Source organism: Lacerta agilis, chromosome 1 (genome assembly GCF_009819535.1).
Source record: "Lacerta agilis isolate rLacAgi1 chromosome 1, rLacAgi1.pri, whole genome shotgun sequence".
NCBI lineage: Eukaryota > Metazoa > Chordata > Lepidosauria > Squamata > Lacertidae > Lacerta > Lacerta agilis.
This window is the reverse complement of record NC_046312.1, coordinates 89,157,636-89,182,283: the sequence shown is the minus strand read 5'-3', so window position 1 is coordinate 89,182,283 and position 24,648 is coordinate 89,157,636. Positions and strand designations below refer to the sequence as shown.

The following is a 24,648-nucleotide window of genomic DNA, read 5'->3' as shown; positions in this document are numbered from 1 at the left end:
GCCACACAGGGAGTTCCTCCAGCTTAATGTATGGGTTGTATCTGAATAAGTCACACTCAGAGTAGACTCACTGAAATCAATGGACATAATGACTTCCGTCAATGGATGCAAAGATTTCAAGAGTCCAGTCTTGCATATGTGAATTGGTGGTCTTACACTGTCAATTCTGACAGCTGTCTCCTCTACTTCATTATACATTACAAAGCGGCTTGAGTGACACTGTAGCTCTGAGGGTTCAAAGTGACAACAATAAAATAAAATAAAAATCCCACAATGTATGCCAATCTCCCCTGGCCCAGCAGCCCCACAGAATTAAAACAGTTTATTCAAAATTAATCAGCAATATAACTTATTTTTCCAACATCTCACATATCTAAGAACCACTACCAAAACCATTTATTTGAAAAGGCTGGGCATTAGCATACCTGTAGTTAAAGGAAGATGACTGACAGTTGTTAAACACGTCAAAGTGAACCAGATGGATGACAAAGTTGCTCCTGACAATAACAGAAGCAGTATAAGTTTCAGCATTCCTCGGATAAAATCAGCAAACCTGAAAGGAACACAAATCACAATTTACAAACTCTTCACAAATTCTGTAAACTTTAGCTAAATTGCTACAACAATTTGAAATATAGTGATTTCTAATATCATATATTGAAGTTTAAGGAAGGTAAAACAGCAACAGAAGCAAATACTTCTTATGAATAAGTGGCAGCAGTATGTTTCTAAGGTAAGTACCTTGTTCAATATTGATCTGTAAAAGAGGTTTTGTCTTTATACTTGCCCCTAAAATAAGAGTTTTACAATCTGAAACACACTGGATCATAATAGACTGCTACATTATGAAACTGAAGCCAAAACATTATCTTAAACCTGTCTCAACTTTCTGCTGTTTTAACACTGGAAACCAATACATGTAAGATTTCCTCTGATTTGAAACTTTCTCTGATTTGAAACTATTTTCCACATATTACCACTAAAAAAATCAGTGGGCTAGATCCAAAGGGAAAGGAAAGTACGACAAGGCTGTATATTGTCTCCCTGCTTATTTAACTTATATGCAGAATTCATCATGCGAAAGGCTGGACTGGATGAATCCCCAACCGGAATTAAGATTGCCGGAAAAAATATCAACAACCTCAGATATGCTGATGATACTACCTTGATGGCAGAAAGTGAGGAAGAATTGAAGAACCTTTTAATGAGGGTGAAAGAAGAGAGCGCAAAATATGGTCTGAAGCTCAACATCAAAAAAACTAAGATCATGGCCACTGGTCCCATCACCTCCTGGCAAATAGAAGGGGAAGAAATGGAGGCAGTGAGAGATTTCACTTTCTTGGGTTCCATGATCACTGCAGATGGTGACAGCAGTCACGAAATTAGAAGACGCCTGCTTCTTGGGAGAAAAGCAATGACAAACCTAGACAGCATCTTAAAAAGCAAAGACATCACCTTGCCGACCAAGGTCCGTATAGTTAAAGCTATGGTTTTCCCAGTAGTAATGTACGGAAGTGAGAGCTGGACCATAAAGAAGGCTGATCGCCGTAGAATTGATGCTTTTGAATTATGGTGCTGGAGGAGACTCTTGAGAGTCCCATGGACTGCAAGAAGATCAAACCTATCCATTCTCAAAGAAATCAGCCCTGAGTACTCACTAGAAGGACAGATCCTGAAGTTGAGGCTCCAGTACTTTGGCCACCTCATGAGAAGAGAAGAATCCCTAGAAAAGACCCTGATGTTGGGAAAGATGGAGGGCACAAGGAGAAGGGGACGACAGAGGATGAGGTGGTTGGATAGTGTTCTCGAAGCTACTAACATGAGTTTGGCCAAACTGCGAGAGGCAGTGAAGGATAGGCGTGCCTGGCGTGCTCTGGTCCATGGGGTCACGAAGAGTCGGACACGACTGAACGACTGAACAACAACAAAGATCCAAAGGGCTTCCATGAACCAAAGGATCATTCATATCCTGATAATAATCTTCCCATTCCTGTGTGTCAAAATACCTTCCACTCTACTTATTAACATTTCCACACAGGCTTAACTTGGCAATAGGAACTACTTTGCTGGTCAAACCAACCCCCCATTTTGTTGTTAACAGTGGCCAGTCACACACCTTTGGGGAGCTTATAAATCAGACATGAAGGCAAAATAATTCCAATGTTTTTCTCCTCTGCAGATAGCACTCAGAGATATAGTGCCTATACAGATGTTCTTGTTAACAGCTACTGCCGCCAACTCCTAGTCCAGTCTCCACCTACAATGTGCTTCCCATCACGGCTGCTCATTCTCCCATCCCTCTCCATTGTTTTGTTGGTGCAATTGTGACAAAGCACAATTCCATGTTAAATACAGAGGAGCGACAAAGATAGAAAAGATAGAAAAGCAGGAGACAAATGCTTCCTGCCACAAATATATGTCCCTACCCACCCAAAAGACTACTGCTCCCCAGATCTGCCTGGCCCAGATTTTATTATCCAGAAAATTCGTATTATGTGCCTCCTATAGTTACGAATGATGATTTGCAGCTGTCAACACTGCTGCTCATTGCTACTGAAATTACACCATGCTACAAAGTTGCTGCATTTTGACTTTGCTGCTGTTTAAAAGATGAAGGAAATTCTGAGCTGTGAAGGACAAAAGCTGAAAAATATCTCTTATCATTAGTGAATGCAACAAGAAAAATGTCGGGGGGGGGAGGAGGTTGATTTGTGTTGCTCTGCAGGTTTTTTAAAAACAAAAACATGAGATTGTCACTGTTTGAAGTTGATTTTTCACCCCTCCCCACCACCAGTCTAGTCTATCACTGCTAAGGAAAGGGTGCAATACCCGCCAGCTGCCTAAAATATTGAAGGCTCTTCAATCATAAACATGCCATATAAATTATCTCAACGCTCCTGGTCTGGGGCTTGGAGTGGCAAGATCAAGGGCATAAATCTCATGTGAAGGAAGACACGGTACACTATGGGTAACAAAATAATGAAATTTGAGAACTTATTTTCCAACTGTGCCTTCCTTTGACAGGCATGATTCTGTTAACAACCGCAAAAACATGCAGAGATAGTTTGGCATCCAAATGACAGCTTGTGCATCATCGAAAATGGGAAGGACACTTGAATATAGTTTCTTTTACATATTCCATATAGCAGGTAAATAATGTTCATAAGCAGAGTGAAATTATATTGCGATTTAAGTGTGATGAAAGGAGGAACAGAGAGACTAGGAGGAAGCAAAGCTACACTATAGTTCCTAAATGGAAACGCTTGATGTAAGAAAATTAGCAGCTGGTAGAACACAAAGCACCCCCACACTGAGCTATTACAGTAGGTACCAGGCTGCCTGCCTGGTAAGTCACAGGACTCACTTTGAAATACATGAGCCTGTCACACTTGACAAGAATCATTAGCTAATTTTCCTAATTACAACTTTCAGCAAATTATAGTCAGCACAGACATTGATTCAACTGTACATAGATAACTGCTGAGTAGGCCTAAAAGGGGGCAGTCATCCATCAAAAGTGGCAAACTGCCACTCCTTGTATGCCCAAAACCCTATGTTTGAAACTATAAAGCTACTTAATCAGAAAGAGATATCTGGCAACAGTCAGTTAGCTTTTTCTGAAAAAGTAGAAATGATTAGGCTGAAGGAGGCAGCACTGGGGTCCACAGAATATCTACATTGCTATGGGATTTGCAACCAATTTCGTAGCAGCTACAGAAGACATTAAAAGGATATTATGAGGCTGAAACCAGGCTACATATTTATCAAATCAATCTATCACAAAAGGTCAGGATTTACATGAAGTCAGCATATCTGCACTAGTCATCTTAAGACTAGAAAATGGTTCACCAATTTAAGAGCACCTTCATCTTTAGGAGCCAGGTGAAAACATTCCTCTTCAACCAGGCCTTTGGCTGATTAATACTCCACAGCCTTTAAGCTACTTATTTGCGTTTTTGTGCTGCATTTTTATGTTGTGAATCCCCCCCCCCCGATATCCTTGGATGACAGGCAGTATATAAATCCAATAAATAAATAGCTCAGATGAAGCAAGAAAGTGAAGTTTGTTATTGTTATGCCCAACCCCAATCCAGAAAACGGAATCCACAGGGGACAAACTGGAACTCCAGCTGTCTGAAGAATTGGAGAAGCAGATGAGATTTACTTCCGCAAGTACTGAAGATCCTTAGAATTGAAAGGTAGCCTCTACAGAATCCTCCTGAGGGGCCCTTAGGGTCAGAGTGCCATAAGCCCCTAGTAGAGTCTGAGGGAGACGCTGATGTATCCCTCTTCACCTTGAGTACAGGTGCCTAAATATTCAAGTCCAGGCAACAGGTGCACAACTAAGTAGGTGCCCAAAAACCCACAGTCACAGAGCAACTCAAGAGTAGCCTAAAGCACTCTTTAGGAGTAAAGGTATTCCTTGAAATAAAGGGCTCTTAAAATGCCCTCAAACACCAGTCTGGGATTAGGCTCAGCCTGGTAGGCCAGACTTTATCAGCCCCTTCTTTGAGCTTCACAGTTGCTGAAGAAAAACACAGATCTTCAACCTCCCCAACACCCATACTCCTTGACTTCTTTTGCCTAGACTGGATTTCCTCTGTTCCTGAAACTGGATTAAGTTTTCAAATTAGGCTGAATAGCTGTGATTCACCCTGGTTGTCTCTGCATGCCTTCTCTGGCAATCTCGTGTGTGGGGCCTTGGCCTCCTTGGATTCTAGGGCTTGGGCCCACCCACAGTCCACACCTGTTGAGGCAGGACAGTTACAAACCAGTATGGGAAGCTTCAAATCTGTTTTGAGTGAAGGAGGGAGAATACAAGAACCTGAGGCTCATCACAATACATTCTGGTCACAAAACCCCAAGGATTTTTCTAATGTTCAAATATGGCCAATCTAATCTTGGCAACATATTTCACTCTCTAATTAAATCTGTTCACCTTCATTTCTAAATTAAGTTTCCAGAAACATGTAAAAATAAGCAATGGCTGTTGAATAGGAGATGCCGAAAAAGATTTCAGAGGTGAGAGAGCAGAACTCATGACAGCCATGGGATTTAAGACACAGAACAGCAACCCAAAATGTGCCAACATCCATTTGATAATAGTAATCTCCTATATCATGTTAAAAACTATTTCCAAGACACTTTTAAATACTGGGCAGCTCCTTCTGCCCATAAATTATATTGTGCTCTTAAACTGAGCTTGGAAGGCCATCCTTTTCTAGCCATACGATGATGCTAGTGCATATCTGCTGACTCAGACCTATTATGTAAAATCTTGACCTTTTGTAGTAGATTAATTTTTAAAACATAAAACTTGCTTTCATTCTCAGAATACTCTTTTAAAGTCTTTTGTAACTGCTACAAAATCATTTTCAAACTACACAGCAATAGAATAATTTTTGTGGAGCCCAATTCCACAAAAATTGAGGACAAAGTCTTATACGGGATGCAGGACCTGATAATATGGGGGAGACCCATCTCAAAAGAACTTGTGGATTTGAAGCACCAGTGAGAGACTCAATTCTTAACCCTTATAAGCAGACTCTAGGCAAGGGGATAATAGAATCAGAGGATTGTAGACCTGGAAGGGACCACAAGGGTCAACTAGTCCACCCCCAGCAATGCAGAAATCGTTTGCACAGTGTAGGGCTCGAAACCAAGACCCTGAGATTGAGAGTCTCTACCAACTGAGCTAGATGCTCTACCAATTTTTAGTAAGGATAACAAAATATGATACCAAACCAGCATCAAGCCACAGTATGATATTTGGGTTTGTTATCTCTGAGCAGTTAATAAATCAGAGAACTTGTAAATTAACTGCACCTCGTAAGCCCTACTTTTCTTCTCTAAAACAAAAAACCTCAACATCACACCAGAACTATGAAATTTCTCTTAACTATTCTGTTGAGGAATCCATCACATCAGTAATGGAGGAGCTGAAAGCAAACAGGGAGGAAAACCCCACTGATGGTTCCTTGATTATTTTACCTAAGTGGTTCTTTCCACCTTTGGATGGAGTGGATAGGGAGCACTTGTCAAACACAATAATATGAACTGCTCAGTTTGATGACTGAGCAAATGGAATTTCCAGCAGTTACTGCCTAAAAAGATCATGAAACATACAAATTGCTATGCTAGAAGATGAACCTATTTCCACCCCACAGAAAAGCATTTCTTCTTTTACAATTGTCATAGATGACAGGAAATGATCTTGAGGGGTATTGTTTCAGTATAACTAAAAGACAATTGCAATGAAGAAAAATAAAATGAAGATTGTGATACTCACCTTGCCAGTGCTATGCCAACAATACAACCTCCTACAATAGACCAAAATCCAATCCAACCTGCATCCACCTAGAAAAGATTTAAGAGTGAACAACACTGTTATATCAAGCATAGTAACGGAGATAGTATTGACTATAAGCAAATACCGACTAGAATTCAGGTACAGCACTCTGAAGTTCTATTTCACCTTTGTATTCTCCATTAATTTGTCTAATCCCCTTTTCAAAGTCATCTAAGACAATGACAGCCGCCATTTCTTGTGGCAGCAAATAGCATAAATTAATTTTGTGATGTTTGATTAAATATCTGCTTTTGTCTAACTCAAATCTATTGCCAACCAGTTTCACTTGATAACATTTCCCTCCTAGATTTCTACAGGATTTAGTTTTTTAAAAAATAATAATACACAGGTTTCAAAAGACACCAGTGTTATCCTTTTTCCTTAGCCTCTGTTATGTGCATCTATTTCAACTCCAACCCGTTGACACTTTTACTAAAAAAGCAGGACATAGTCTCCACTGCATCTTGCTTGGTTGGTTCAGTTACCAGTAACAAAACCAGTATTTTGCCTAGGATGCATAAGCTAAGCTAAACAATATAAGCATATACATACTTGGCTTATGTCCTTTGGGGTTAATATCAAGTCTAGAACACCAGACCATCCCGAGAAAACACCCAATGGTATAGCATAGGCTAGAGCAATCATCAGAAACCGTGGGTTGCTGAAAGTAAAATAATAATTAGGAACAGTTTTGCCAATGTAAGATTATCAAGTTGTTCTGTTTTAACTTTGTCCACTTCACTGTGCATGTCACCCAGAGAAAACCTTTATTAGGAAACTCAGAAATGGAATTATATCAGTTACTAAATCTAAATAGCACCATATATAAACACTGAAGGTTAAGTACCTCTGCAGTCACATAACTATTGCAAGAAGTCACAGCTTGTGGATGGAATTCTGCCATGTTCAGATGTTGGTACCACATATTTTAGCAGGACAAATATTGAGGGACCCTAAAGAGTTGAAAGGAATTGCTTTGTCTTGTCTTATAAGCCTGATTCATTGGGGAGGGGGTACAAGCTGAAACAGTATGGTGGAAAAACTACAAGGGCACCTCATCCCCACAAAATAATCTTCAATGTAACCCAGGTGTTCCACTTCAGTGTCTCATGGAGACAGAGTTTGTTTGGCTTCTCTCCCTCAAAAAAGAAAAGAAAAAGGAACTGTGTGTGATTGGACCGTTCACAGAAGTGCTTATTATGCTGAGGGAAAGAACAATCTTACAGTCACTTGCTCAGTAGTGCCCCCAGCTGAATGTATGAGGCAGGGCTAAGTGTGTAGGTTGGCTTTTTTTATTCACCCAGTGCTACTGGGGCCCTGCATTTACTTTAATGTGCTTTCACTTTGTAGAACACTAATATATGAATTGCATTAAGCTGATTTGCCAGGAGGCTAAGCAAGCAGATAGCACAATGTTGTGGCAGGAATTTAGGCAAGATCTCTTTTTAGTCTCCTCCAAGTATACCTGTATGACTGAACAATCAAAGAAGCAGCTGCTAATAAGGTGTTTTCCTACTGTACTTCACACTACTGTTGCTAAGCTCTTTCTGGCACCACATTTTAAAAGCATTAATTATGTTCCAGCGTGACCTGTAGGACATGCTTCTTCAGACTTTCCTTGTCTTCACCATTGTTATTATTTTTATAAAACTGTCTTGAGTGCTAACGCTTGTTAGACAACAAGAATCAGTTCATTAAGTGTCGAAAGCAAAATATTTTAGTAACAATATTTTCCAACTTTATTTGTTGCTTTTACTATTCAGACACACCTCAGTTCCTCAATTACATACCAGGATGAAAAACAAAAAGAAACTCAGAAACTGGCTTCTGCCTGCAGCTCCATTTGCATTTCCACCCTATTAGACTCCTGTCAATAGCAGGGAACATGGCTATAGAACTGGTAGATTGTGGTGCTGGGAGCGATCCCTGATCCATAGCAACATGGAGCCCTAAATTATGGATATTACTTTTGCAGCATGAGCTACGGGATATCTAGCTCAAAATCAAAATATAACTGAGGACCAATCCTAAATCATGCTGAAGGTCGTCTGCAGTTACATTTTCTCCCCTCACTGCTTCGATTGCTGCTTAATTCTACAAAATTAGCTCCAACTTGGGTGGAATGGTAAGAGCTCAAGTGCTATTCTTAAAAACAGCCAGTGATGTAAAATGTAATATACATGTAAGCACTTGAAACATTTGCTTAATTGCACTCTTTTTCTTTAGCTGTTTGAAAGAGCCCCAAATAGTAAACAGAGGAAGTGATTTCTTGTGAAGTACACTCCATTCATCCATCAAAGAACAACATCTGTGTGTTTACTACACATGTAACAAACTTGGCTCGAAGACACACAGTTGTTGAGTTGGGTACCTGGCCGAACAGCAAACTACCTGGTAGAGTGCGCTATACAGAAAACTCTTTAACCTTTTTCAAGTATGTAATGCCTGTGCCTTACTGAAACCATGAGAGGAAGAAAGAAGCTTCACTTACATCAGATGATAACTAATGTGAGATGCTGAAATGGCAAACAAGATCCTGTACAAATGTGCCTCTCCAAATCTCTATTTTAGCCTAGCAATATAGTGATTTACACATGGTCTACGGCACAAGGAGAAAAATATCAAAAAATGGCAGTATTCAAATAAATCTATAGAAATCATTCACTTTAAAGCCTTTGGAAGGGGGAAGGGAAGAAGAAAGGAATTTGGAAACAGTGACTACCATTTCCATTAAGACAGAGAGACAACTCCAAGAAGCTGTGCTAAGGGATTCAGCGTTTCCGCCCTCTTAAAAACAATTCACCTTCACTGCACACTAAAGGTGAAGCTGTGGAAGCTGTATCATCACCTTGTCAAGTAAGCAAGAGCTGACAGAAAAGCCCCAAAGAAACAACTTTACTGTAAATGAAGGAAACAACAAGCTGTTATCTGTTTAGAAAGAAGTATATGCTTCTCAACTGTTTCCATTTGAGAACTACAGGGGATCATACAGCTCTACCGCCCATGATTTACTAAAGGCATGGCCAGTAAATCAGTATTATGTTCTGTATTAAGAATTTGTCTTTTCCCTGTTAAGTACAGTAGCATGGGTCAGCAGGTCAGGTGGGGACTGTTGCTCTTGCAGTAGGGCTCCGTTTTGTGGAAGCTGACTTGCTGGTATGGGAAGCATCGTTTTGTACACGTGCTTTATTTGAGCAGAACAGAACTGCTTCCCATACCAACAAGTCAGCTTCCACAAAACGGAGACCTACTGCAAGAGCAACAGTTAATTTTTCAACAATCCTTAAACAAAAGTAACTACCCAAGCAAAATTTCACAGAAATGACATGATCATCTGTTGCAAACCCCAGATTTTATCATCACCATCATCACCTATATACTAATTGCCTTCTAAAGAACTGTTTCAATGCAATTTACACATAATGCAGCTACAGCAACGAGTTTGATTTACACATAATGCAGCTATGGCATTCTCTTTACAGCCCTGCTTTCAAATTTCTTCTCACATGTAACAATGAGATGAAAACACCTTTTGATTCTGCACCATGCTCCAAGCCATTTATTCTGACATAAAAGGCATTATAAATATAGTCTTCTCCAAATGCTCGTGTTGGTTTTCTTATTAATAAGGGAATGGAAGACTTATCGTGTTCTCATGCCTTTCCATTCTCTGCTTAACCTTTTCAAAATTACTAACATGTCCGTTGAGTTGGAAGATTTAAACTATTAGGATTCCTTCTTTCTTTCCACACCTCATACTAAAATGCACCTGCTATAATTTATAACATCAGTATTTTGCAGTGCAATCGATCTCTGCTGCATTTAGTCAGGTTTAAAACTATTTTAGGTACAGAAAAGGTAGAAGATCCATTCTAGGCATAGGGGAAATGGTTCATAGAGCTGGAGGGAAAATCGGTCATTTGTATAACCAGTAAATGATGTTGGCAATGATCCTGACACTATTTAGTAATAGCTATACAGTATACCAAGACTGAATTGAGATGCCACATGATATAACTAGTAAATAAGGAAAAAACTTACCAAATTGGATTTTCTCCAATGTAAAGCTATTTATTTATTTATTTATTTATTTATTTATTTATTTATTTATTTATTTATTTATTTATTTGTACCCCGCCCATGCAGCTGGGTTTCCCCAGCAAAAACTTCCCTAAACAGGGCTGCCTTCAGATGTTTTCTAAATGTCAGGTAGTTGTTTATCTCTTTGAGATCTGATGGAAGGGCGTTCCACAGGGCAGGCGCCACTACTGATAAGGCCCTCTGCCTGGTTCCCTGCAGCGTTGCTTCTCGCTGTGAGGGAACTGCCAGAAGGCCCTCGGGGCTGGAACTCAGTGTCTGGGCAGAACAATGGGGGTGGAGACGCTCCTTCAGGTATACTGGGCCAAGGCCATTTAGGGCTTTAAAGGTCAGCACCAACACTTTGAATTGTGCTCAGAAATGTACTGGGAGCCAATGTAGGTATTTCAGGACCGGTGTTATATGGTCTTGGCGGCTGCTCCCAGTCACTAGTCACCAGATCTGGGGTATATGCAAGGGGAGCAGAGGGAGGGAAAGTTTCATGGAATGCTCACAGAACCATTCCATGTCCACAGTTACTTAGTATTTATTTCTTTGTGCAAGATTGCATCCAACTAAGGCTTAGTAGTCATATACTTCTAGCTTCCTGCTTCTTAAGCAAGAAATAATTCACTCTGCTACAACCAATTATAAAATAAACTACTTACTCTAGACAAAAATGATTAAACACCTTCCATTAATAGCTATGATAAACAGCCTCATCCATTCTGGGTGAACAGTATCAAATGCAATGTCTGCAGCTCCACCTGTGCAGCATCACAAGTCATGGTTCAGCAAAGTGTTTGAAGACAATGGTGGGCAATGTAAGCATAGCAGAAGAATCAGAGGCAATGCTAGTGGTGGGGGGACACAATGGAGTGGGGACCACCTACATAACAAGGACCCAATATGATCCTTGAACCAGTTATTGTGAACGCAAGACTCCACTCAGAAAATAAGGAAACCAAAACACATACCATTTATTTAATATCCGTCTCTGAGAGGAAATTTGACTCTCTAAAAAGTTTCTCCTTCTGTTGCTTGTCTTTACTGTTTTATTATATAGTTTTAGTAGTACTTACTGAATTAATATTTTATGTAAGTTAGGGCTAGGGAACCATATGCCAGATATGATTGCCCAACCAGGGCTATCAATGACCAGAGATGGTGGAAGCTAGTCCAAGAACATCTGGTGGACCCACAGGTTCCCCAGCCTCAATGTGAACTACTCTGTGACATTTATCTGAAAAGCAGCAGATAAATACGGTAGGCAAACAAGCATGAGCTGACACAGCTAATGAAACTCTACACTGATGACACAACACGGACATCAATGTTGATACACAATTCAGCACAAATATTACAAATGGAAAAGAAAGGACACTGAATAGTATGCACAGAGGACAAATTGCCAACACCACCACCCCAGTTTGCACTGGAGCAAGGATGGAACAGCAGCAGTGTATTGTTGGCATCCAAAAAATAAATAAATCACACTGCTTATTCCTAAATGAGCTCACACAACATGATCTGTAAAGACAGCTCAATGGAAATCACTTACTGGCCAGTAACTACAATAGTTCAAGAGAAAAACTTCTGCACTATTCATTTATTGTTTAGATTCTAAGTAACAATGCCGTGATTAAACCTGACCAGTATACGCTCTGATAGCACAGGAAGAATTCTGAAGGCAACAGCTTTTGAGATTATTACATTTGCACAGCATACACAATTTGCATACTATGCACTATCTGTATTTATTTATTTCATTTTTATATGGAGCTCAAGGTGGTGTAGATGCTTCTCCTCCCCATTTTACCCTCACAATTCTCCCAAAACCATTTAAAACATCCATCCAGTGACAGGTTAGTTACACACAGACACACCTACTCAAGAGACAAAAAAATTAAGAAGCATTTGGAAGGTCAGGAAAATATAGTGTACAAGGTAAACGAAAGAGTAAGTTCCAAGGGCTTCTTAAAAGGGAAATAGCCAACAAAGAATTAGCCTGCTCTTACATTATTAATCATGACTAGCATTTGAAATTACAGCCTCATAGACAGAAATATATTCAGTATGTAAGTATAGGAGTGTATTCTTTTTTCTTTTTTCTTTAAAAGGCTGGTAAATTTGAACTTTTGTAGTTCTCAATTCAACTTTACAGGGATCTCAGATTCAGCGTTTAGAATATTATGGACAAGCATCCATTTTATTAACATAGCTCCCAGATGGAGCCCTGTCAATAGGCATTTTATATTCCACCTGCAGATCCAGCTGTTATTCAGGTTTTTATTTGACAGTAACATTTTTACAACACAGCCCGCAGGCAGACAAGGAGGCTGGCTCTCAGGTGACAGCAGCAAAAATGGTGCCAAGTGTCCTAAATGGAAATTGATACTTTATATATATAAATCAGTATCCTGCATACGCTTCAGTCTCTTCTGACTGGCTAATTCTGTTTTTGGACCCAGAAAAGATAATCCACAATTAACAGAGGAATTAGGGTCTCTTCTTCTCTGTCCTTGCAGTACTCAAGTTCTCTGGGAAGAGGAATAAATCATTTGAGAGATTATCTTCTCTTGAGTTTCCAAGGCGTGTCAGGAAATGATGAGAATATAAATGAGGAATCATGTATTAGTGTATAGCAAGGGCGTATGGCACAATTGTGTGAGCGTGCAGGAAAAGCATAGAACAAAAGGTTTGTCTGCAAAAGAAGGTTCCCCGAGAAGCTCTGTTTTTGCCTTAAGAAAGAGTAAGTGTCTTGAGATTATTTCCAAAGGTATATTTGAAAGTTTAGGTTAAGTAGAGAATAAACAGGAATTATTATTTTATGGGGGAATCACTGTTCATTGGTGCGCCACCCAAAGCAGATGGGATCACCCCCTCCCAATGTTTTTCTCTTTCCACTCAGTCTCTGTTTCCTCTTGTCAATCTTCTTATATAAGGAGGGCAGAACGGTCATCAATAGTAAGTAACAGATACCTTTTGCTAACCACTCAGTTCACACTCAGAAAATAACACTTGACTCCTTATGGTTTGCTCAGCAGACCACCTTCCAGTTAACTTCTCTAGAAGTAAAGAACTATAGAAATGATCCCTGAATGTATCCCCTACAGTTTTAGAAAAACTTTTAAAAACAAAATTGCTGCATAGTTCATTTTCCTTGCACAATTTAGGCTTGATTGGTAAGGTGCAAGTCCAACACTAATAAGATTTCATTTTGCTTTGATTAAGATACACAAAGACAACTGATTCAGCTTCTTACTCAACATGAACAAACGAATCTGCTTCACTGGCTTTTAAAATGCCTTTCTGTTATACTGTCATTTTGTTGTACCACAGTAATCGTTGAGACTGTGTAATTTCAAAATTGTGGAGGACTGCACAATGTAGTGGTATGTACTGTAGTTTACAATACAATACATTACAATACATATTGTAGCTTAATACTGTAGCTTACAATATTATTTTAAAACCCACAAACTTCATAAAAAGGGCAGGAGGTGCCATGACCTCCTGTACCAAGCTGGCCAAAGTATACATACCTTAATAGCCTACAAAAACTTCTTCTGTAGCTGAGCCTCTGGCTAGCCGCAGCTACACTGGGTGGAAATGGAGGACGTGATGGGAAGTAGGCAAGGGCTGCAGAGAATATCAAGGCCACAAAGCCAAATTCTAAGGAAATACAAGGGGGGGACAAACCATTATGGTGGTGCTGGTGCTATCATCATCATCATTCTATTATTCTATTATCATTTTATATGAAACACATCAAAGCGCTCAACAATATCAGCAATGCAAATACATGTGCAAAACCAAAGCAATTCAAATTTGGTTCAGATACATTGGAATAACAGATCTCCACTCAAATCACTTTTGGAAAATCTTTATTAACAGGTGCAAAAGAAACAAAAACAAAAAGAGGCAATAAGGACTCTACCTTACTGATATGCAACAGGAATGGAATATGAATATTCACAGCATATACGATTTGATCCACACACTGCTTAAAAAGTGAACCCTGGTGCACAGAAACAGCAGAGAATATGACGTGTGTGTGTGTGCGTGTGTGTGTACACACACACACACACATACATACATCTGAATATCTAACTAAATACAAGGAATGTACAAACACATACAGTACTCTTTGCTCACAGAGTCCGCTCTCTCTGTTGTTCCGGCCAGTCCCAGTATTGTAAGACCAGGCATCTAAGAAAGGTTTTAAAGGACAACGGCCACTCCACTGCAAAGTTCCCTTGGCTAAGAGATGTAGAATGCCTCAACTTTAAAGGACAGACAACTAGGACACCATCAACCCCCCCCCCCCCACACACACACCACCACCTAATGTTATTCCTTCACTGAGTAATTGCTATTTCACCCCAGGCCATGTACACAAGTGGCAAATTGCAGTCTCCAATTTAAATATATAAACTGCAGCTTTACTGGGACAATGTATGGGAAGAGCTTTTAGCAATCTAAACTCCTACATAAATTCTCAGTAGAATTTTAGGAGTAGAAGATTAATTGCAAAAGCACTGTGTAGTACTAGAAAGCAACTAAGGGCAGGGGAAGTGACTGAAATGGAAAGTGCAGGAAAACCATTTCAGGTGAAAAGAGCAACAGGAAGGAAGCATCCTGTACAAAATGCTATATGAACATCTGAAGGAACAATAAGGGTATGAGGTTCATAGCAGCCTAATATGCTATTTGGAGTCCATCCATGGCTTTAAATTTAATTTTCAAGTAGGGTTTCAATACTAGCACAGATCTAAGAATAGAGTCTAAAAGCATGTGTCAGCAGAAGGGACAAACCATGTAGGGATGAAGCAGATGAGGTGGGAACATATGAAAAACAAAGGCAATAGTCACGGCATTCTTCACTAAAATTGAATCCAAACAGAAGACCAGCCTGATAGACCAGCCAGAAGTGGCACCTAGTCGGTATCCTGTATCTGACATATTAAAAGTCCTTGATGCTTCAAAAGGAAGCATGTGCAACAGAAAACCACAGAAGCACCTCCCAGTTCCTGGTGTTCACTTCTAGCATCCCATGTTCAAAAAAGTGGGAGCAACCTGATCAAGAGAACTATGGTATAAATCACATAGCTTTTCCAATGCAAAGTTTTATACAAAGTCACATTTTGAAGAAACAATGATTCAACTCAAATGCTTTCAGTAAAACCAGCAAGCAGGTCTACACAAATGAGCAATCCATTCAGCTTTATTCAGCTGTATCTGTCTAGTGGCAGTCAAATTAATCTCAAGCAGCCACTTACAAGAACATACAACATTTGCCCCAACTGCCTTTCCTGCCCAATTCTAATATATAAAGGCTGTCCCAATGCCCTATAAATATCGGCTTCTTTACACTAAAGAATCAATAAGCATAATGCGAAAAGCTGGAAGCAAAAGCGTTCTGTGATAAGCCAGTATCATCACTCACCAAAACCCCCCAAACTTGTTCCCCTTTTTTCAAGAAAAAATGAGTATGGTGCAAAGAGTTTGCCAGGTCTGCTAAGTGAAGGGTAAATATTTCCAGTTTTGTATGGGCTGAATCCACTGTTACAGCTCTACCCACACAACAGACCAACACAATAAACTTCCTATTCCTCTTCTGTTCTTTCCAGCCTCCCGCACATACCCAATTAAATATTTCCAGAGGGTTGGGGGACCCTACAGAGCAGATTCTGGAGATGTGCAGGGAAGGAGAGGAAACAAAGCCCCGCTTCGCAAGCATAACTACTCTGCTGGATACAGCAGGAGCATTATTATTATATACTCTCTCTAGTGGCAAATATGGCCTGGGTCTGTAGTCATTGTTTTATTGTTTATCTACTCTGAATTTTTTGTTGTATTTTAAATTTCTGTTTATGTGACAATATCCTCCCTTGATAGCATGTTCTGACAGAGGGCGGATTAGGAATTTTTAAAATACAATCAATCAATCAATCAATCAAGTGAGACTACATTGGCGGGAACCATTTGCTACTTAAGAAGTTTTCATATTGATTTTAATGTATATGTTTTATTCACCATGCTGCTGTTTTGTTGTTTTATACCAGCTGAGTTATACTTAATATACTGTTGGTTTATTTTGTTTGTCTGATGCTTATATTTTGTTCCCCATCTTTTGGGAGCTTGGTTCAGAAAAGGACTGATAAATATTTAAATAAAATACAATATACCGGTATGGAAAGTATTCACAACAGCTGAAAGTTTACACTGGCCAGCCTGCAAAATTAGTTTGTCATTTTTAGCTATACTACATTGGTGCTGGGGGCAGTTAGTGTCCTGGCCCTCGCTGCCAAAGGCTTTAATGATCAAATCAGATTGATATGTAAGGCAAACAACAAATTAAAAGTTCCAGTAGGTACACAAGAAGTGAATACATTTTAAACAATTCCCAGCACGGCTATGGAAACCAATGGAAGTCAAAGTTTTCCTCTCGAAAAACCAACTACTTTTATAGTATTTGGTTACTTGTAACTTTCCTAACAACTAATACAAACACATGCCTAACAGATACATTTTAATGTTTCTGCATTAACACAACACTCCAGCCATTTCCTCTCCAGTCAACATGAATGAATGAATGAATGAATGAATGAATGAATGAATGTTTATTATTACAGCTAAACAGCCAGCATACCTCTACTCAGAATTTGCTTGTTAATATAAAGTTGTTATTGGGGGGGGGGGGGGACAAGCTACAATGTGCGGACTACTTTTCCTTTGTGTTCCTTTTCAATCTCAGCCTAGACTTGCTACCACCCTTGCATCACATTAATAAATAAGGGAAATGTCTTCTTAGTGGCTGCCCTGGAGGTCTGGGGCTGCCTGCCTTTAGAAATACATCAGAGGCAAAGCATTTTCTGCCTAGTGGGGCCAAAATGGAACAAATTGTGCTCAATTATTGACCCCTGGAAGATAGCTGTGAACACTGGCACCAAAACAAATTAAGTTTGAATTGGCCATTCACATTTGTTTATTAAAGATTTTATTTTGCATTTCTTCTTAAATCAAGAATCAAATCAATTCTTCTTTTCTAGATAATACCTCATGATCAGGATCCTAAAATTCTGCTAAACCCTGCTCACAATATAATTCCTGAAAAAGTTGCATGACCAATGTATTCGGAGGCAGCATTTTGAATTTCGTGAAAATCAGTTTAAGGCATTAGTGTTTGGGCTAAAATAAATACTCAGGCTTAACACAACTATTTACTGTGACAAAGCAGTTTCCCACCATTTTTATGTAGACAAAAATCTACATAAAAATAAAAAATATTTCGAAGGTAACTTAAAAGTGATTTACAGAGGAAAGCAATTCATTCTGGACTTCACTGACTTATGAAAAACGGTTATTGAAAAAAGCAGAACTAAACCTTCTTATGAAATGTTTGCTGGAGGAACTGTCTGGCTTGGGAGGTCTGAAAGAGGTATTATCTCTGGAATGACTGGCGATATTCAAGGCAACAGTATGAACAACAGCCACACACCCCACAACCAGTGTTTGGGCTCTTACAATTAAGGGCAAATCATTCTAGAGCTCACAGTCATGGAGATTTATTTTTAGATGAGTCACTAGAGGGCACCAGCAAACTCCTAATGGATGCACATTATGAAATTAAGTGTGAAATTACTTCCGTGATACCTGCATACAACACAGCCTCAATGCGGTCTTTGATATGCTCCGGGCTGCTTCCAGGTGCAACTGTGGATGTGCCATTCGGTCCTGGAACCACGAAGGGTCCTACTAAAAAAGCGCATGCTCCACCAAGGTAACCAATCAATGATGCAACAGCTGTGGCGGTGGCACGCTCATCTGGTGAAAACCATGTAGTGGAGAGGAATGGAGCAGCGCTAGTGACAGTAGGTCCTGCCAATCCATTCAACAGCTGTCCTCCGTGGATCAGCCTAGGGAGAAAGCACAACACAAGACATTTACTGGCCAGGCACAAAGCTACCACTGTGGGTGGGGGTCATTTTCTCCCTTCATACCACACTTGGAGACAATTGTGAGATGCTGTCACTGCTGCTGAGCATTTCCAAGACATGGAATGAAAGTAGAATCTGCTTCTTCCTTTGCCCCAAATCTTATTCACATGCCAGATGAGTCAGGTGAAGGAGTGGGGTCAATGTCAACTATGACTAATTAGTTATTAATATTGGCCCATATTTGCAGATTCTGGTAAAAATCTAAGAGATTAAATCTGTTTACCTAACAGATTATGGTACCAATTCTTTTGCATCTAGCAAACATGAAATGAAACAGCCTTGATATTATCTAAAATATTTTAAAGTTAATTGGATTATATTAGTTGATTTGGTGCAGTCTCTTTGATAAATAAGTAATTTCTCAGCAGGTTAAAAACATTCTGTAATACAAACTGAGAAGAGTTAGATTTTCCTATACAGTTGTACCTCGTGTTGCGTTCGCTGTGGGTTGCGAACGGCGCAGGTTATGAACACAGCAAACCCAGAAGTGTTTACTTCTGTGTTTCGCCGTGCGCACACACGCAGAAGCACTCCGCGCGTTCTGCGCAGGTCGCGCATGTGCAGAAGCGCAATATCACACTTCTGCGCATGCGCGACATCGCAACTTGGGTTGCAGACTTTTCAGGGTGCGAATGGCACCCCGGAACGGATTGTGACTGCAACCCGGGGTACCACTGTACTCCTTTTTCTAAAATGCAACTTGAAATGCAATGGCATTTGTTAATCTTAACCAATCACATTCAGTGGGGAAACTACTATATGCTGATAAGAAGCTGTTGTATTATTTGGGTTCTCTCAAATAAACACAGCAGCCTTCACACAAAGAAGTCAAAATACTTTTTAAGAAGATGCAGCTGTCCTCGAGGTACGGAAAGTCTAGGCAACTTTGTTATTTTTTCATATGCCATTCGTATTCCAATAATTGCAGGAGGAGGGGGACACACATGCCAACTTTTTGGTAAAAATACTGAACTGTCAAAAATAAAAAAAAAGATTGCATAGCTGCTATTACCAGGTAATTCTCTCCCAGAATTGAATCTGTTTAGAATTTAGAGAACAGAAAATCTGACAAAACATTAAGGTTTTATGGTGTACAGTGGTACCTTGGGTTAAGTACGCTTCAGGTTAAGAACTCCGCTTAAGAACAGAAATTGTGCTCTGGCAGCGCAGCAGCAGCAGGAGGTCCCATTAGCTAAAGTGGTGCTTCAGGTTAAGTACGCTTCAGGTTAAGTACGGATCTCCAGAACGAATTAAGTACTTAACCCGAGGTAACACTGTAGTGTTTAAGTACAAGGCACTGTCAGGCGTGCGTGTTCTTTAAGTTTGATGAACATGTCAATTCCTATTTATTTATTTATTTGGGACATTAAGGTAATCAAGGATTTCAAAACAAAACTTTAAAAAGATATCAGAGGAGAGAGGGTGGAAATTATGCTGTGACATACAATCTTAGGGATATTTACATTCTGAATGCTAAGAGTTCTGTTGTAAACTAAGGTTAATAACTTTGCACAATTACCAGTATACAATCTAAGGCCTTTGATATACAATCCCAGAGGCCATACAATCTCTCCAGCCCCGTTGTTGCTGAAATAACATGCAGCCATATGCTCCTTCTTGGCAATACACAAAACTAAACTTCCAAACACTTAGCAAATAATTAAACAATGACCATACTTTTGCAGGGACAGACATATTGGTCTGCTTCCAATGTAGTCAATTATCTCCTCTCTAATGTAAATTCCCCAAGAAGATTAACAACATACAGTATAATTCATTATCTGCTCTATATTGAAGTGGATTGAACGACATTCCATCATACAAATGTATTTATTTCTGTAATAATTTATAGAAACAAAACATAAATTAGCAAAATCACTTCCGACTGAAATCTGGAATTGCTCTGTTATTTTGTACTAGGGAAATCTGTTACTAAGAAACTACCTCAAATACTGCCGCACACACTGGGACAGTGAAAACAGAACTCAGATTGCATTGTATGTGAAAACTGGAATCACAGCATGATAGATGTATGAAGATGTATTACCAGTTTATGCAAGCTGAAAACGTAATTTTCACTGTCACGATGCATAAACAAAAGAGGGAAAGGGTTGCATATGGGGTAAACAGCAGATTGTAAAGTTCCAAAGCCTTCCATCAAAACATTATAATCAACAAAGACAACGAGAATGACATGCCGAAGAGCCTCAATTGTCACTGTTTCCACAATGTTAAATAATAAGGTACGTGAATGCTTAACACAGTAACAAATAGGAAAGGCAGACGCTTTGAGAAAGAAAGATGACAGTTGTGCAGCAAGTCAGTCTCTCTCTCTCTCTCTCTCTCCTCTCTGATTAGAAAGGGGGCGGGAGGAAGAAGGAAGTGATAAAAGAAAGTTGCTGCTTCTACAAAGTGGACTGTAGTCAGAAACCCAAAACAGAACTTGCTGCCCCCCACCCCTGCCGGCCATGCATCTTCTCAGCCATGCTACGGTCAACATATTGCTGTCTCTAAAAGCAGTAGGACTCTCTCTCTCCCTCCAAAATATGTTTTGCTGTCTAAAGTGAAAGACCCAATGTTCTCCCTGCTTAAATCCTCTCATCTACCCTTGTGGCCACAGCATGAAATAGACATGGTATTTAAATGCAGGACTTTCAGACTTAATTCTACTCAACATATGCATTAGTTCACTTCACTGAACCAATCTAGTTGCCCCTTTTAACAGACTTTACTGATTTTGTGATTGATTAAATGATTCCAAGGCACAACCCTGGCTTTAAAATGCAATGACCCTGTTGTCCTCACAACTAGAGTGGGCCAAGGATGCTAAGAGTGGAAACTGTGACACCATTACCTGTACTGAAATATCTTCATTAGTTTCTCAGTTAGTTTCTGAACTCAATTAAAAGAGCTAGCATTAACCTATTAAAAGCCCTACATAGGGTTTGGTACCAAGATATTTATTGGAGTGCTTTCTCTCATACCAGACTGCCTGCTCACTAAGATCATCATCCACAATTATCCACAATACTTTTTAATGACATATTGCTGCTGTTTCCTTTTATTCTCTTATACTGTTAGTTGACCTGGTAATTCTAGGATCTTGAAGGTGCAAGATAAAAACTGAATTTGTAAACAAGCAAGTATATATAGGGCTGCCATCTGCTGGATTGACAAATAATGCTTTTGGCACTATCCCCTCCCTGTCCCTTTTGGCTAAAGAGCAGGAACAAGTGTTCAAAAACAAACAAACAAACAAACATCTTGAAATATGTGGAGCTCAATCCTACGTAGCTTACTCAGAAGTAAGTCCTGCTGAGTTCAGTGGGCCTTACTTTTGGTAAATTGGTACGGGATTGCAGCCTTAGATTCCCAGTTTCTAAACTCTGTCTGAAGCAGCCCCCCAAGTTAGCTGTTCACCTCAGTGTGTGTAACAATTCCCAGTGGGTAATTTAGCAGATCCATCATTCAAGTTGTGTGACATGGAGGATCATTTAGAAAAGCAAAGTAATTTTTAGCACTAATAAACATCTTTTTTTTCACTTGTTTTGCAGGTTTGTTTAATTATATTTTCCTTCACTCTATAAAAGCGGGCACCATGGAGGGATGTATAACCTAGAGGATAAGTCAGTAACCTAATTATGTTAGCCACTCTGAGCCCGACTTTGGCCGGGGAGGGCGGGATACAAATAAAATATTATTATTATTATTTCACTTTGGAAGAGGTTTGAAGTAAACACTCCCAACCACCGACAATCTGTCCTCTTGTCCTCTTCATTTCCCAGCATTTACTGCCTTTATACATTCCAAATACCAAAACCAGAAGCCTTGTTGAAATCTCTCTACCACATACTTGTATTAATTCACTGATTTATGAACTCTGTCAGAATTAAGCCACTTTTCATTGGTTTTTTTTTGTGTATCTCTACCTTATCTTCCTAGAGACGGACAGATAAGAGATACCCACAATGTGGTTCAATGTATGGAGTAATCTACTACTATTCTAGGAGACAAATTTGTATGTAGCAGCTAATATAGCTGACAGAGAAATATGAACACAACAGTATCAGTGCATTCTGCTGCTGCTGTTGTTGGTGTTTTTTTTTTTTTACGGTGTCTTGTTATCACTGTAGCAGATTTCAGCCTGAAAGGACTATCGGAACTCTTTCTTACAAACCATCATCTGTTCTAAAAATTGCTCTGAGATTAGAAACATTTGTTCCCGTTATTTCCCCATTTTATTCTTGTTTCTGTTATCCAGAAGGAGCAGAGAGCAACTGCATTTTCCCTCACTGCCTAATACTGTAATTTAAGTTTGATTCTGTAATGCAAGATGTCTTTTGTATGAAAGATGAGAACAGCAAGACAATTTTGTTCAGCACTTGGACCGATAGGAAAGCATTTTTAAGACTGGCCAAGGTAAGAGATGTATTTTGATCGATTTCTATACTCTGTGCTCAGGTTTATACATTACTTTTCCAATATTCAGCTAATTATTTTCAGGTACCAAGCAACGAAGTGAACTCTGAGAGTTCAATCTAAGAGTATGAAGCTTTTCATAACAAGCCCGAAGCCAAAACTATGAAAGAAAATAAGATGAACATTTCAACAGACGGGGTTATGAAATAATCAATTACTTACCCTTTGCCTCAAGACTGAAGTTTGTGAAAGCCAAACTAGAACACCTGATTTTTTTGATTTTTAAAAAAATAAGATTTGTGACCAAATCAAAATCTTGAAGTTAGAATTAATTTGCATTAACTTTCCTTTGAGCTAGTAATTGGGCAAGCACGTTTACCTTCAAAAGGGGAACTGCTGTGGCTGTGTTTAAATGAAAACAGAAAACAGTTCTGCTCTCCTTAACACAATCAAACTGCAAAAAGACAAAGTCAAGGTAAAATCCTCAATGGTGAGTTTACAAACATGAAAATAATTATTTCATATTCCATGTGTCATATATACTACAGACCAGTGTTAAGAAAGCATTCCTATATTCTGCTTATAGGCCAAATGCAAAGTAAAAAAAAAAAATGTTCACTCCTCAGATGAATCAACCAGATGTATTTTAGCAAATTCCTCTTCGGTGGCCAAACATTTGTAACCAAACATACCGGTAAATACATATATATTACAGTGTGTAGCACCCCAAGGGGGGGTCTCTTTAAAATCAATATGTATAAAATATTATCACTCACCAATGCCTCTCTAAATCTGTTTCTAGAAGATTCCCCAACTATTTGGGGCAGATTTAGGAGCAGGAGCTGTAGCTGGAGAGGGAGAAATTGCTATCTATCAATTGCTTCCCCTCCTTTCACTAACAGATTCTCTCCATCAGCAGACAGACCCAATGGATACGACCCAATGAGCATATTTAGCTACTGCACAAACTAGCAAACAAGACTACTGGAACTAAATCCCACTAAAGAGTCAAACAAGCTTTTCAAAGTATTGGTGAATATAATATATATGAAAATGGATGACATAAAACTACTCCCTCTTTTGAAAAACATAATATTAATCCAAAAGTGGTCCAATCTGGAGGTTGCCAGCACATGGACAAGGGTCAGGCTATCTCGGTCCAGAAATGGCCATATATTCACATGTAGCTGAAAAATAAATGGTTTGTTTTTGCAGAAACTAGCATTTCCACCTACTAATATTTATGTAGAAGTGTCTTGTTCTATACAAATCCATACAAATAGATGTGCTGCCAAGTTATCATTGCTAAATGATATATTTGTACTGAAAAGGTTTTCCACCTGCTAAAACTATATTTAGCTTGTATATCTGGCTTCATTTTCAATGTTATATAATCACCTAATATAATATGGGAAACGTGCAAATGATTTTGCTTAATACTACTAAAAATAAAATAAGATACATCTCAGGGAGAAAGCAGAGAAATAAGTGAAGCTTATTCTATAAAGACACTGTATGTGGCTTGATATAGGAACAGCTCCTAGCTAGAAAAGAAAGAGCAAATATGAAAGCATCCAACATGAGTCTGGAGTAGTTCCAACGCTGAACTTGGTTAGATCCTCTCACTCATCTTTGGGGTTTGTTTGTTTCTTGCTGCTATTGTTTTAAAGAAAAGTATAAGGATTCTGAAACACAATGGACTTCCAATTTTGAAGATATGGAGCGGGGGTGAAGGGGGAATCTTGAAACTTTTTTTTACTGAAAGCCTGCCAAGCAAGAGTCAAAAATTCGCAATGAAAC

At 39.2% G+C, this 24,648-nt stretch overlaps 1 protein-coding gene and 1 non-coding gene across 2 annotated transcripts in view; both read right to left on the bottom strand.

The window, feature by feature from the left end:
• SLC49A4 (solute carrier family 49 member 4) overlaps positions 1-24,648 on the bottom strand; it is a 59,647-nt gene that overhangs the window by 19,438 nt on the left and 15,561 nt on the right. Inside the window, exons 3-7 of the mRNA XM_033162582.1 lie at positions 18,086-18,348; positions 13,972-14,101; positions 6,902-7,010; positions 6,290-6,357; positions 426-553 (exon numbers count right to left, since the gene is read on the bottom strand). Coding sequence (XP_033018473.1) covers positions 426-553; positions 6,290-6,357; positions 6,902-7,010; positions 13,972-14,101; positions 18,086-18,348 — 698 coding nt within the window. The remainder of the gene's footprint in view (positions 1-425; positions 554-6,289; positions 6,358-6,901; positions 7,011-13,971; positions 14,102-18,085; positions 18,349-24,648) is intronic.
• LOC117061684 lies at positions 13,329-13,539 on the bottom strand. The gene has a single exon (XR_004428123.1). It is a non-coding gene; the product is annotated as a small nucleolar RNA U3 (small nucleolar RNA).